Source organism: Otolemur garnettii, unplaced genomic scaffold (genome assembly GCF_000181295.1).
Source record: "Otolemur garnettii isolate 467f Iridium unplaced genomic scaffold, OtoGar3 scaffold00025, whole genome shotgun sequence".
NCBI lineage: Eukaryota > Metazoa > Chordata > Mammalia > Primates > Galagidae > Otolemur > Otolemur garnettii.
This window is the reverse complement of record NW_003852420.1, coordinates 1,901,070-1,915,704: the sequence shown is the minus strand read 5'-3', so window position 1 is coordinate 1,915,704 and position 14,635 is coordinate 1,901,070. Positions and strand designations below refer to the sequence as shown.

The following is a 14,635-nucleotide window of genomic DNA, read 5'->3' as shown; positions in this document are numbered from 1 at the left end:
TTTTTTTTTTTTTTTTTGCAGTTTTTGGCTGGGGCTGGGTTTAAACCCACCACCTCCAGTATATGTGGCTGGTACCCTACTCCTGTGAGCCACAGGTGCCACCCTAAATAGAGCATCTTTTCCCCACTGAATATTTCTAATTGGCTTATCAAAGATCAAATAATGGTAAGTAGCTGAGTTCATCTCTTGGTTCTCTATTCTGTTCCATGCATCTCTCGCTCTGTTTTTGTGCCAGTACCATGTAGTTTTGATCACTATCGATTTATAGTATAGTCGGAGGTCTGGTAGTATGATTCCTCCTGCTTTGTTTTTATTTCTAAGTAATGTCTTGGCTATTTGAGGTTTTTTTCTGATTCCATATAAAATGAAGTACTATTTTTTCAATATCTTTATAAAGTATGACAGTGGAGATTTAATGGGGATTGCATTAAAATTATATATTGCTTTGGGTAATATGGACATTTTAATGATGTTGATTCTTCCCATCCATGAGCATGGTATGTTTTTACATTTGTTAACATCTTTATTTCTTTTCTTAGAGTTTCATAGTTCTCTTTATAGAGATGTTTCACGTCCTTTGTTAGGTAAACTCCCAAATATTTCATCTTCTTTGGCACTACTGTGAAAGGAATAGAGCCCTTGACTGGTTTTTCAGCTTGACTATTTTTGGTATATATAAAGGCTACCGATTTATGAGTGTTGATTTTGTAACCTGAGATGCTGCTATATACAATCATATCATCTGTGAAAAATGAAAGTTTAAATCTCCTCTGGCCCTATATGGACACCCTTGATTGCCTTTTCTTTTCTAATTGTGATGGCTAAAACTTCCATTACAGTGTTAAAGAGCAGTGGAGACAATGGGCAACCTTGCCTGGTTCCTGATCTTAGTGGAAATGATTTCAATTTAACTCCATTGAATATGATATTGGCTGTGGGTTTGCTGTAGATGGCCTCTTATCAGTTTAAGAAATGTCTCTTCTATACCCATTTTCTTCAGTGTTCTGATCATGAAAGGATGCTGGATATTATCCAAAGCTTTTTCTGCATCAATTGAGAGAATCATATGCTCTTTGTTTTTTAATTTGTTTATGTGATGAAGTATATTTATAGATTTACATGTATTCAATCAGCCTTGAGACCGTGGGATAAAACCCACTTGGGTCATGGTATATAATTTGTTTGATGTGTTGCTGGATTCTGTTTGCTAGGATTTTGTTGAATATTTTTGCATCAATATTCATTAGTGATACTGGTCTATAATTTTCTTCTTGGGTCTTTACGTGGTTGGAGGATCAAGGTGATGTTTGCTACATAGAATGTGTTGGATAATATTCCTTCTTTTTCTATATTTTGGAAGAGGTTTCTAGTTCCTTTTTAAAGGTTTGGTAGAATTCTGACATGAAGCGATCTGGTCCCGGGCTTTTCTTTTTAGGGAGATTTTGTATAGTTGATGCTATTTCAGAGCTTGATATAGGCCTGTTCAACATTTCCACTTCATTCTGGCTAAATCTAGGAAGGTGCCATGCTTCCAAGTATTGGTCTATTTCCTTCAGATGTTTGTATTTTTGAGAGTAGAGTTTCTTGTAATATTCATTGAGGATTTTTTGAATTTCTGAGGAGTCTTGTTCGTCTTTGCCATTTCTGATTGATGAAATTAGAGATTTTACTCTTTTTTTCCTGGTTAGGTTAGCCAAAGGGTTATCTATTTTATTGATCTTTTCAGAAAACCAACTTTTTGATTTATTGATCTGTTGTATAATTCAGGATACCCTCTATAGTCTCTAAAGATGAGATGAATGACTCAAGTGTTAGCACAATACAAAAATATTGGTGTGAATCTTCTTTATAGTTTATAAAATTAGAGAGTTATTGATTTAATAATAAAACTGTAAAGATTTGTTCCTCAAATTATTAAATTTATCCTTTGAAGCATTATACACTACTGTCTCTTAAGTGCTGTATTAATATTACATCCTAATTCATTTTCTAAATATTCCCATCCAAAAACAGTTATATATCATCAGTAATACATGTTTATGTTGTGTACTGGTACATCGAATATATTATTTTCACACTCCAATTCACTTTTTTTTTTTTTTGAGACAGAGTCTCACTGTGTCACTCTGGGTAGAGTGCTGTGGTGTCCCAGCTCACAGCAATCTCAGATTCTTGGGCTTAAGCAATTCTCTTGCCTCAGCCTCCCAAGTAGCTAGGACTATAGGTGTCCACCACAATATGTGGTTATTTTTTGGTTGTAGTTGGCATTGTTGTTTGGCAGACTCGGGCTGGATTCGAACCTGCCAGCTCCGGTATATGTGGCTGGCCCCTTAGCTGGTGAGCTACAGGCTCCAAGCCAGCAATGGACTTTTATTTTTATTTTTTATTTATTTATTTATTTTTATCGTTGGGGATTCATTGAAGGTACAAGAAACTAGGTTACACTGATTGCATTTGCTGGGTAAAGTCCCTCTTACAATTGTGTCTTGCTCCCACAGGTGTGTCACACACTGGGACCCCACCCCTCTCTCTCTTTCCCTCTCTTTGCTCTTCCTTACGCCCATCCTTCCCCCTCCTTCTTTCTCTCTCTGCTCTCCCCTTTCCCCCACCCCCTCATTGCGTATTAGGTCATTAATTGTCCTCATATCAAAATTGAATACATAGGATTCATCCTTCATTCTTGTGATGCTTTACTAAGGATATGGACCTTTATTTTTAAAGTGAAATCAAGTCAAATTAATATCATATAGTTGTATTTACATTTCTGTGATCCTGTTAGTGAATTATTTTCAGAGTTAATTGTCATTCTGAGTGAAGTTCATTTCCTTATAGAATACAACTGCCTGACTACTGCATTAATGAGAATGGTGCAGATATAGTCTACTTTAATATGAATAAAGCCTCTGACAAAGTTATCATGGTACTCTTTTGATTGAGGTAGTGGTAGTACTTTTATTAAGTTAGTTTCATTAAAGAATTCTTTTCAAAAGATGTTGTTTAATGCCTAGGCAATAGCCTGGAAGGAATTTAAACATAGGAGTTCTTTTTCAAAATACTGTAGCTTGTTAATGTAGAAAAGTATGTAAATGAAATAGTCATGGATTTCATTACTCAGAGATGGCCTTTCTAAAAAGCATACATATACCCCCAAACCATGCATGTGTTAAGAAATAAAAAGAAAGAGAGTAAAATGGAATAAAATGTATATACAGAAAAAGAATAATATAGAGAGCGAGGTGTGAAATGAAAAGGTATCTCCTCCTCGCTTCTGATACTCTGTGCCTCTCCCCAAAGACTTGTTAACTATATCCTATACATTCTTCCCAAATAAGTTTTTTCATAGACCAGAATACAGTTATGTCATGTAAACCCCCCACATATGCAATAATATATACACTCCTTTGCTTTTTTTCTATATGTATTCCTTTGCTTTTTTTTTTTTTCCACTCAATAACATATCTTGGAGATTTTCTTCTGTAGACATGTATCTATCTTATTTTTTTACAGCTGCATAGTATTTTATTGAATAGATACTCTTTAATTTGTTTAACCAGTCCTTTATTAATGACATTTATATTTATTTAGGACTAGTTTCCAATACAAACTTCTAAGTGTAGAGTTTCACATAATAAAATTTTATTACATCAGTCATATGCCAGTTGGATGGCCCATTTCCATCTTGTAATCTTGTAGCTCTGCTGTCTGGCCTCTAAGGTCATCACTGCCAAAGATGACCTAGGAAAGGCTCACTAGTTCTTTACGACCTTGCCCCCCCTCCTTTATTTTTTTGGCCAGAAGAAATGTCTGTTTGAGGCTAGGAAGCATTGAGGAACACCTTAGGTATTTGGGGAGCACCAGTGGTCTCTGCCACTGTAACAAAAGTAAACTCCTGCATCAAGTTTCAGAAAGAAGGGGCAGTCATTGCCCAGTAGTTCTTTTGAGAAATAAACTGTGTGTGTGCTGGCAATGTACTTATTTTCTGAATAAGCCAGTGTGTTGGCTGTATTACTAGAAGGGGATTGAAGATATTTTGGGAGATAACCGTATTTGTGTTGATTCTGGGTGACATATTTTAAGAAAGATAGATATTGGCTGTGTCTAGGGAAACATAGTCAGAATATATAAGGATCTATAATTTTTATCTAGAAAACTAGCTCCCTACTTTCAAAAACATTATGGTATCCTGAAATATTTTTCAAAGACTTGGAAAAGAGGTTAATGGTTTGTAGTGTTGTTCCCAAGGAGAGAACCAGAACCAGTTGATGGAGTTTTAGAAAGATTTTTTTCTCACAATGGAGAATATTTAATCTCTGTTAAATATTAATTTGAGATCTTTATAAATCAAGCATAAACTGGATGACATCTATGAAGAATATTATAAGGAAGATTTCCTACTTAATATGAGAGATTGGTCTAGATTAGTGATTTTCAACTGGTATGCTGTGAGAGGATCTTAGGTGTGCCGTGAAAATTTTTATAGATCACTAATTACTTTTGAAAGAAGTTCAAAGCACAGTAAGTATATCCTTGTTTTTATTCTTTTTGATCAACATAATTTTAAGTGTGCCATGGAAGTTTAACTCTAGGTTCAAGTGTGCCGTGAGATAAAAAAGTTGAAGAACACGGATCTAGATAATCCTTATGGCCCCTTTTCAAATCTGGCTTTTTTTAATGATGAATATGTTAAATGAATATTCCTTTTCTTTTAAAATAGGATACTGATGAAATTCAAGTTAACTATCCTGGAATGTTTGAATTGATGGAAGATTTACAAGGTAAGACACTTTAGAGAATTTTTAGACTCCATTTGATAGATATATTTTAAGAGCCAATTCTATGGAAGATACTGGTTTCAGCTCTAGAGATCCATTTGGTGGGGAAAAAACAGACTGTCTTCATGGAGTTCATGATATAAAATGGAGGAAGCAGACACCAAGCAGTTGTCACAGAGATAAGTTAAACCAGAATTGTGGCCAGTGCTATGAAGTAGGGGTACATAAAAGAGTGGCAGGACTTTGTTACAGAGTGTATTTGAAGATGGTAGAACACATTGGTGACTTCTGCCAGCCACAGTTGGCTGGAGTATAGGAATAAGAAGGATAACATGGGTGTGTCAATGAGGGTAAGAGATCACACAGCAGGACTTTATAGGCCTTGTCTTAAAATTTCCCTTGAGGCATTTTAATGAGGGGTGAGGAAAGAGGTCGCAATATCAGATTTATATTTTGAAAAGAATGGACTGGCAGATAAATTAGGAGATTTCTTTTCAGTAAAGCTTATTGAGAGATGATGGTGTATGGACTAGGGTGGTGGCAGTGGAGATGAAGAGAAGTGAATGCATTCCAAAAATATTTAGGAGGTAAATTTGACAATTCTTACTGGGGATTTAGATGTTGACAGATGAAGGGGCAAGTCATTGCAAATGTAACTGCCACATTTCTAGTTCACATAGCCAGGTATATGAAGGTGCCCTTCATTAACAGAGGAGACAGTAGAAGATGACCAAGTTTGGGCAGGGACTGTTCTTAAGTTTACATTTGAATACATTGGGTTTGAAGTGCTTTGGAAATACCTAAGAGGACATGCCAAATAAAGTTGGGAAAGAGGAGGTAACTTAGAGGAGGCTACTGGCCTGGTGAAAAAATTGTGTGTCATTTGAGAATAGGTAGTGTTTGAAGCAGTTTACCTACAATGAGAGCATGGAGGAGAGAGAAAGTAGGTTGGCACTGAGCCTTTAGGAACCTGTCATATAGTGACTAGTTAGAAAGATGAGCCTGCAAAGAGACTTATAAGGAATAGCCAGCAAGGTGTCTAGAAGAAATACCAGAAAAGTGCAGAATTGCCTGAACCAAAGGAAAGAATATTTCAACACAAAAGCAACATCAAAATCCAAGTGCATCTGAGCAGAATGTGCCATTAAATTTAGGAATGAGAAGGTTATTTGTGGCCTTGGTAGATTTCTTTTGTTGGAGTGAGGGCGGTAGAACTGCTGGGAGTAGGTTGAGGAGTAAGTGGAAGGAACTGGAGACACCAAATACATGCTGTTCTCTTAGGAAGTTTGGCTATAAGGTGGGGCACAGTGGCTTACGCCTGTAATCCTAGCACTCTGGGAGGCTGAGGCGGTGGAGTGCTTGAGCTCCAGGGTTGGAGACCAGTCTAAGCAAGAGCGGTACCCCATCTTTACTTAAAATAGAAAAACTAGCTGGGTATTGTTGCGGTGCTTATAGTCCTACTGACTTAGGAAGCTGAGGCAAGAGGATCATTTGAGCCCAAGAGTTTGAGGTTGCTGTGAACTGTGACCCCATGGCACTCTACCTAAGGAGACAAAGTGAGACTCTGCCTCAAAAAAAAAAGAGGAAGTTTTGCTATAAAGAAGAGGTGAGAGATAGAAAGGTTACGGGTGTCAGAGGAGAGGAATAAAAGATGGAATAAGGCTTTATATTTTGTCTTAAGAGTTGATTTTATTTAACTACCAACTGGGAGAATCCAAGTGCTTCCTTAGAAGAGGTGATTTAAGAAGAGAGACAGGAGATAATTCAGGTAGCTAAGAAGGTAGTGGTCAGTAAAGGCATTGACCTTGGGTAAGAGAAGAGGCAGATTCATGGGAGAAAGGAAGGAGTACTGGTAATGGAATAGGTGTTTCTGTTTGATAGCAGGAAGTTCCCATCTCAAAGTTCTGTTTTCTTTGTTTCCTTTGAAACAGGAAGCAATTTCATATGCTGAGAATGGGAGGGTCAGAAGTTTGAAAACTGAGTGGAGGGAATTTGAAGTAGTCATTGTAGAGAATGGAAAAGTGAAATGATGAGGGAAAAGCTATAGAATTTGAATGGTGCATTTGAAGTTGGGCAGACACATCAAGAATAATTCACAGCTCAGAACCAGGCACAAAAAAGCAGATAGTCGTGTTAGTTTGGATTAAGGTTTGCTGATTGAAAGTGACAAAAAGACAAAGGTAAAAGATAGCTCTAAGAGGGTTATTGAAATATAGGGTGAAGAATCTGTGCTGGAAGAAAATGGAAGCAGCAAAAATAGGGAGCTGATGAATTGTGAGGAAGAGCAGCTGTGCACAGGTGATCCCAAGTGGTGAGAGAACAGTTGCGGTTACAGTACCAGAACACACTGGAAGGTCAGGAGGAGATGAGCAGAAAATGGGATATCTGAAGATTTTGGAAGTAAAGCAGCTGGTTACAAGCTCTGGGACAATGTCCCAGGTACAGAGGCAGAGGGGAGTGATTAGAAAAGTTCACTAGTGACAAGTTTAAATTAACTTGACAGTTACTAACATTGAAGTCATCTAGTGGAACTGGGAGTATAGAGTGAAACTGAGCCAGGTGCCAAACTGCACAGTAAATAAGGGTATGACCAGCAGAAGTTACAGTGAAGTGATCTGACCCTCAGCAGGGCAAGGCTGTTTAATGGGCTGGGGAAGTAGCCACCTGGATGAGGCTTTGAGAATAAGTAAGAAGGACACAGACCCAACTCTGAAAGAGGTGAAATATACAAAAATACGATTCTCTTATTTGAAATTGACACTAGAGAGTTGATTTTTCTCAAAAGAGAGCTTCAGCCTGCTCCTTTGTGAGAATTTGTGAGTTTGTTCATTAATACAAATGTCATAGTTTGGTGAATGCAGAAATCTGTAGGGGTTCTTTTAAAGGTATATTCTGGGAATCCAGAACTACACTTATACCCAGGGGAGTCTGAAAAATTGTAAGATGATTTAAAGTAAGCGGATTATAAAAATAAATGGTCTTTATTTATAGATTTATGGGTTTTTTGTGAGCATTGCTGCACTTCCTACCCTATATTACATGAAAGAAAGATTAGGCCCAAAGAGAAGATTTCCCTAATAGTGGTGGAACTAGGTGCCCAACTTATGCCTTCTTGGCTCCTGTGCTCATGCCCCCTTAATTGACCTTGTTGCTCCCTGGAGTTGCCCATTCGTAACAAGGTCCATCTTGCTCATTGATCAGCCTCCCCTGAGTATGGAGCTTCTGTAAACTTTACAAGCAGAAGATGTATAGCTGAAAACATATCATTATAGTCACTATTCATTAATTATGATGTACTAGAAGACTGGCGATATGCATGCCCAAGATGACAAAGGACCAATAATAAGTCACACAATCCCCCCTTCCTGAGTACCTTTATCCAAAGGCCTGCAAGATAGGGATAGGCTGGTGGTTTCTCATTCAGGCTCTAATAATAAAAATATCTTTTAAATATGGCATTTATTTTGTTCTGCTGTATAATAAATGCTGTACTCATAATTCATTTCAAGAAAGAAAAGAGGAAGAGACTAGAAATTAGACCTATCAGTTGGAAAAGTTTACTTCTCACTCATTTCAATAAATATGTACAGCACTTAAACTGTCCAAGTCTCTGAGATTTTCTAATATCTTGATTTCACAGATTAGGAAATTGAGGCATTAAAAGTTAATTATCTTATCTGTTGACACCTAAATCTGGAGTTCAGATTTGAATTCAGACTCCTATGCTGCATATTTAATATGTATGTGGCTTTTTAAAATGATGCCAGCATATATGTTCAGTAGAGTGCACTAATCTTAAACGTTCAGATGCTTGTATTTTTTTTTTTTTTTGAGACAGAGTCTAACTCAGTAGCCTTGGGGTTGAGTGCTGTGTCATTACAGCTCACAGTAACTCAAACTCTTGGACTCAAAAGATCCTCTTGCCTCGGCTTCCTGAGTAGCTTGGACTACATGCCCAGCTATTTTAGAAACCAGGTCTCACGCTTACTCAGGCTGGTTTCCAACTCCTGAGCTCAAACAATCCTCCTGCCTTGGGCTCTCAGAGTACTGGGATTAAAGGCACGAGCCACCACACCCTGTCCAGATACTTGTATTTTTAACTATCATCCTGATCAAATTATAGAACATTTCTAGCCCCCTAACAAGTTGCTTTGTGTCCCGTCCCAATTAATAACCATTCTTCCCTTTTTAAATTAGTCATATTTTTTTGTTAGTCATATATTTTGGGGAACTATTACCTAATTTTTACCTTTGAGACCGTGTGCCAGTGCTTCTTTTATTTTCACTGTAAAGTCATTTACAGAAATGCATCTTAGTCTTCGATAACCTCCTATCCTAAGGAGAATTAAGAGAAATTATTTACAGATAGTATGTCAAAGTGATATTTAACAAAATAGATATAAACATTAACTCATTGATTTTATTTCATCCACTTGCCATTTACTGAGTATCTACCATGTGCCATTTGAGCCATTGAGCCATTTGTTCCTGGTCTCAGGGAGTTTTTCTTCTGGTAGAGAGGAAGAGACACACAAAGGCAGACATTTGCAATCAACAATAACATGAGATTATTATTTAATTTTTAAAATACATGGAGAAACACAAGAGAAAAAGTCTTTGAATCTGCTTAGGGCATCAGGGATGTTTTTGCAGAAAAGGTAGCACCTAAGCTAAAATGAGTTTGTCAGGTAGTGAAAAAGGATAGATTCTGGTTGAGGGGTTGGGTGGCAGGTATTGCATTCCACACAGAGGAAATGGCCTGTGTAAAATCCTGGAGGTGTAAGAGGATATGCACATTCTCACTCTTCTGGTGAAGGAACTATACAATAATTCAGTAATGCAATGAGTAGGAGGTCTGACAGTTAAATTCACAAACTTGCTACTGTGTGTTTATGTTGGCAGCACTGTACAAACAATTCTGTAAGGTTTTAAAACCTTGGTGTATTAGTGTCTGCCAGCTGTGTTCATGTCTGTGTGTGGTGCTGTCTTGCTGAGTGGCATTCATTATTGTTCCATGTTTTTGTAACTGTTGCAAGAATGTTGGAGCTTGAATCAGAGGAAGGAACAGAATATTATGAAATTTCTTGTTAAACTTGGCAAGAATAGAAGTGAAATCAGGGACATGTTAGTCCAAGTTTATGAGGATAATGCCATGAGGAAAACAGCAGTGTACAAATGAATTAAACATTTTTCTGAGGAGAGGGAAAGCAGAGGTCAGGATGGCTAGCAACAAGCAGACCTGATGAAAACATTGCAAAAGGCCAGGACTGCTGGCTCATGCCAATAATCCTAGCACTCTGGGAGGGCTAAGGCAGATAGATAGCTTGAGCTCAGGAGTTGGAGACCAGCCTGAGCAAGAGCAAGACCCCATCTCTACCAAAAACAGAAAAACTGGCCTTGTGGTGGGCATCTGCAGTTCCAGCTACTCAGGAGTCTGAGACAACAGTGCTTTACTAGGGTAACAGGGTGAGACTCTGAGGATCTCTATACTAGAGATATAAACATTGCTAGAGAAACAGGAATATCTTAACTGAAAATCTTGGTGTGAGAAAAGTTCATCTTACATCACAACAATGTACTAGCTCACACAGCATTGTCTGTGAGGGAGTTTTTAGCCAGTAAACAAATAACTGTATTGGAACACCCTCCCTACTCACCTGATCTACCCCCAGTGACTTTTTTCTACCCAAAGGTAAAGGAAATATAGGAAGGATGACATTCAGGACATCAAGGGTAATACAATGATAGCCTTGATGGCCATTCTAGAAAAATTATTTCAAAATTGCTTTCAAGGCTAGACTAGGCTCTGGCATCAGTGCATAGCTTCCCAAGGGGAGTACTTCAAAGTTGACTGTAGTGATTATTCAGCAGTGAGGTGTATAGCACTTTTTCTAGGATGAGATTGCAGACTTAATTGTCAGCCCTTATATTACGGATGGGGAAGTGATAGAGGATCAGAGGCTTCTGGATTTTTCTCAGCTGAACTTTGTAGTGTTGTGAAAGAATTTTGCATAGAGGAGAAACAATCAGGTTAGCGTATTAGAAAGCTCATCTTCTACCTTGCACCATTGTTTATGAGACATATTTTATGAGGAAGGTAAATGACTAGCATGGCTTATCTGTCTTGTTCTATATGAGGAAATTGAAGCACAGAAAGAAGTAACTTGTCTAAGATGATGTAGTTAGTAAATAGTAGAACCAGGATTTAAACTTAGTCAAGTAACCTTATTTGTATCCTGAAATCTCAACCACTCTACCATGGAAAAAGTCTAAGGCAGGTGGATAGGAAGAAGTGTAGTCATGGGACGATTAAGGAGGGGGAGAACTTGGGAGACTTCTAGGTGTGCTGCTATGCTGACTGGAAGGTAGTGTTACTTCCAGATTTGTTTTTGCTATTTTACATTTATACTATAATTTTTCTTGATGGCTGTGGTGTGTCTCATTTAAGCTGCTATTATTAATTCACAGAAAAAGTCCAGAATGTTGACCTAATTTTACAAAACAAGTTGCTTATCAGCTGATGATTACATGAGAAATTTTCAAGGCTTTCACAGTGATTTTAAGGTAAGTTCAGTTATTCTTTTTAGCCAATACTCAGTATTGTTTCTAGTAAGCTGTAATAAAATAGGATTTTTTTTTTTGTAAGCAGTTGAACTTAACCTTAAAAACACTGTGAGAGTCTTAAACAGTTACCTACTGGATTTTTCTGTTATCCCCAAACTCAGAACAAGTCAGAAATCCCAAAGTCCCAGTATCATCATTCCATTTTGAAGATGGTAAATAGAGTTTAATAGAAGTTGAATGACTTTGTCCCAGGTAATGTAAGAGTTAAAACCAAGATTATGATCTGAGTCCAGACTCTTTCTACCACCTCACACTGTGTCCACAGGGTGGAGGAAAATCTAGTATGGTGCCTCTCTCTGCGGGCAGGGCAGACTGCCGCAGTTAGGGCCTGTGCTGTATCAGTAGTGCTCTTAAATTTCTGTGTGGCTGACCTGGCTCAGCCCTTCAGAGGGAGCATTATGCCCACTAATATTAATTAACATATTTCAGTACCCTTTGTTTAGAAGGCATTTTAAAATTTCTAGTGCATCATGTGTTTACATTTAAAATAATCTGTTTTCCACTGGTGGAGGCTAACTCTATAATGTGTAAGGAAGCCATGGCAGTAGGAAGTTGAGCAGAAATGGAAGCACCACACTCATCATCAGCAACAGACTTGTCCAGTTTGAGTCCCAATCGCTTCTCGGCCTTTTGGCTAAGATCAAGTGCAGTTTGAGTCCCAAGGATATAGTTGATACTCACTATGTAGGACAGTTAGATTATACAGTGGGTCTAAAACACAGAGACCATCTATCTAGTCTGGCTGCTTTGAAGACCCAGAGTGTTTGGTCTAAGGTTGTCTAGCTGCTTTATGATAGAAGAATGTGAGCTACTTTTTTCTTGATGATTAATCTCATTTGAGTCTATTGTTAGCCTCAAATGGGGCTACTAATACTCACAGGATAGTGGGTGGCATCCGTAGCTCAGTGGGTAGGGCACTGGTCACATATACCACAGCTGGTGGGTTCGAACCCCGCCTGGGGCCAGCTTAAACAACGACACCTGCAACAAACAAACAAACAAATAGCCGGGCATTGTGGCAGGCACCTGTTGTCCTAGCTACTTGAGAGGCTGAGGCAAGTGAATCGCTTAAGCCCAAGAGTTTGAGGTTGCTGTGAGCTGTGACACCACAGCACTCTACTGAGGGTGACATAGTGAGACTCTCTCAAAAAAAAAAAAAAAAACAGGATAGGGGACATTGATTTTAGTGTCAGAGATTCATTATTTTAGGGAATAATAGGAACCTTTTGGGATGGAAGAGAAGAAAAAGGTTTTGTTATTGCTGCTAATTTGTTGATTGTTTTTAATAAGGCCATTGAAAATGCAGTGGATTATTATTTTTAAACTGTTGAAGAATACTAATATTGAAAAGTTTATTTGTTTTTTGATTTGTGAAAGTAGAAAAACAAAATGAAGAAACTGACTCCAATATAGAGAATACATATAATTTTTACTTTTGAAATTCTTTTAATTTTGTTTCAAAGTATTTTTGTTTAAGTGTTTGCGTAAAGAAAAATTAACTAAATATACAACATTAATTTTTAATGACCGGTAGAATAATATTTATCCTAGCTTTTAACCAACTTGAAAGAAAGAAGTCTAAAAATAAATTTTAAAACATTAAAAGAAGTGCTTATGAAAACAATGTACATAACTCTTAATTTGGAATTAGTAAAATATTCTAAAATCTGAGAAAACATATTAGCTTCAGTACTATTGAATGAGTCTCCCAGTCCTCTTTCAAGTTTCGCAGTTATACTTACATTTATGGCTTATGGAGTGAGCCATTTTGGCATTAGCCTGTCCTCTTTCAAGGAGTAGCTAACACCTCACTTGGGGGAGCTAATTGTGACTATCAGAGAATGGGCACAGGGGTGCTGTTGGATGAGATGGGGTGAAGTCTGTGATACTCAGCTGTTCAGCGTTTTGCTGTATTATCTTGAACTGCCTGTAGTGTATTTTTAGGTATGGGTGAAAGTAACTGCTCTTGGAATAGAAAAGCCCTTCTGCACCGAGACACAATGCTGGCGGCTGCAGCAGTGTACAGAGGTAAGGGAGCTGACAGACTCTGCTTTGCACTCGAGCCTCACGGAGGAACCTGTGCTGTGTCATGATGAGTCCCTTAATGGTCCTCCTAATAAGAATCTTTTCTCATCACGGCTTCATCAGACTTTCTGTCCTTCTTCTTAAAACTTAGATTCTGTAGCTCTTTTTCTAGAGAGCTCTTTATTTCCTTACTGTCAGCTTCTTGGTGTTGAGAATTTCTCATGTAAGGGGTTGTCACAGTCTTACAAGTATCCTAGTACCCATTTCTCTTTGAAGAATGTGAATCTTACCGAACAGATTTTTTTTTCCTACTTAAATTTTTTCAGACTTTATTATTTGTCTTTACAGAAATGTACAGAAATGAAGATGGTTCAATACCTGCCACATATCAGATTTATTATATGATAGGATGGAAATACCATGAGTCACAGGTAACATTAATATAGATCACTTTCTTAGTGGGTCTGTGTTTCCTTTTTTTATTAAATTGTTTATTAACTTAGGGTGGGTTTTTATTTTCTCATGTTTTAAGTTTTTAAAGATAGGCTGAACTGCATTGACACAATCATAGTTCACTGCAACCTGGAACTCTGCTTAAATAATCCTCCCACTTTTGTTTCCCAAGTACCTGGAAATACCTGCATCACCACGTCCAGCCAACTGTTTAAATTTTTTGTAGAAACGGAATTTTGCTGTATTGCCCAGGCTGGTCTCCCTTTGCTTCCACAGTCCTCCCAACTTGTTCGCCCAAAGTGCTAGGATTACAGGCATGTGCCACCGTGCCTGTTTTTTTGTTTTTCATGTAAGATAGCATTAAGGGGTTTAATCAGGGCTATGTATAGCTGCCTCTTTCTAATATCTTTACTCTTTATTTTCAGGCAAGACCAGCTGAAAGAGGTTCTGCAACTATGTCCTTTGGCGAACTAGGAAAAATAAACACTCTCATTTCGGAGGGAAAAAAATCACAATAAATATTTTATTCAGTATTAATGTCTAGAATTTTCATCAGAAATGCACAGCTTTCCCATCTAAAATTATAGAGTGCCTTTTGAAGCAAGAGGCACTCTATAAGCTATTCACTAATGGACTTTTCAAATCATTGGAATAACCTAATAGCACATCTATGTTTAGTAACCATTTCAGTTCTCATTGTTTCTGTTTTCATAAGGATACTTTTAGCTGGTGATTTGGGTATCTTATTTTCCGATTCAACC

General features: G+C 37.7%; 1 protein-coding gene across 3 annotated transcripts in view; it reads left to right on the top strand.

Moving 5' to 3' along the window:
* Window positions 1-14,411, top strand: part of NDUFAF5 (NADH:ubiquinone oxidoreductase complex assembly factor 5) — a 40,743-nt gene extending 26,332 nt beyond the window's left edge. For all 3 annotated transcript variants that reach the window (XM_023512229.1, XM_003788006.2, XM_023512230.1), the window contains 4 exons: window positions 4,715-4,775; window positions 13,341-13,424; window positions 13,770-13,852; window positions 14,300-14,411. In XM_023512229.1, the coding sequence (XP_023367997.1) occupies window positions 4,715-4,775; window positions 13,341-13,424; window positions 13,770-13,852; window positions 14,300-14,392 (321 nt within the window). In that variant the 3' untranslated portion in view covers window positions 14,393-14,411. The remainder of the gene's footprint in view (window positions 1-4,714; window positions 4,776-13,340; window positions 13,425-13,769; window positions 13,853-14,299) is intronic.
* Window positions 14,412-14,635: the final 224 nt, after the last annotated feature.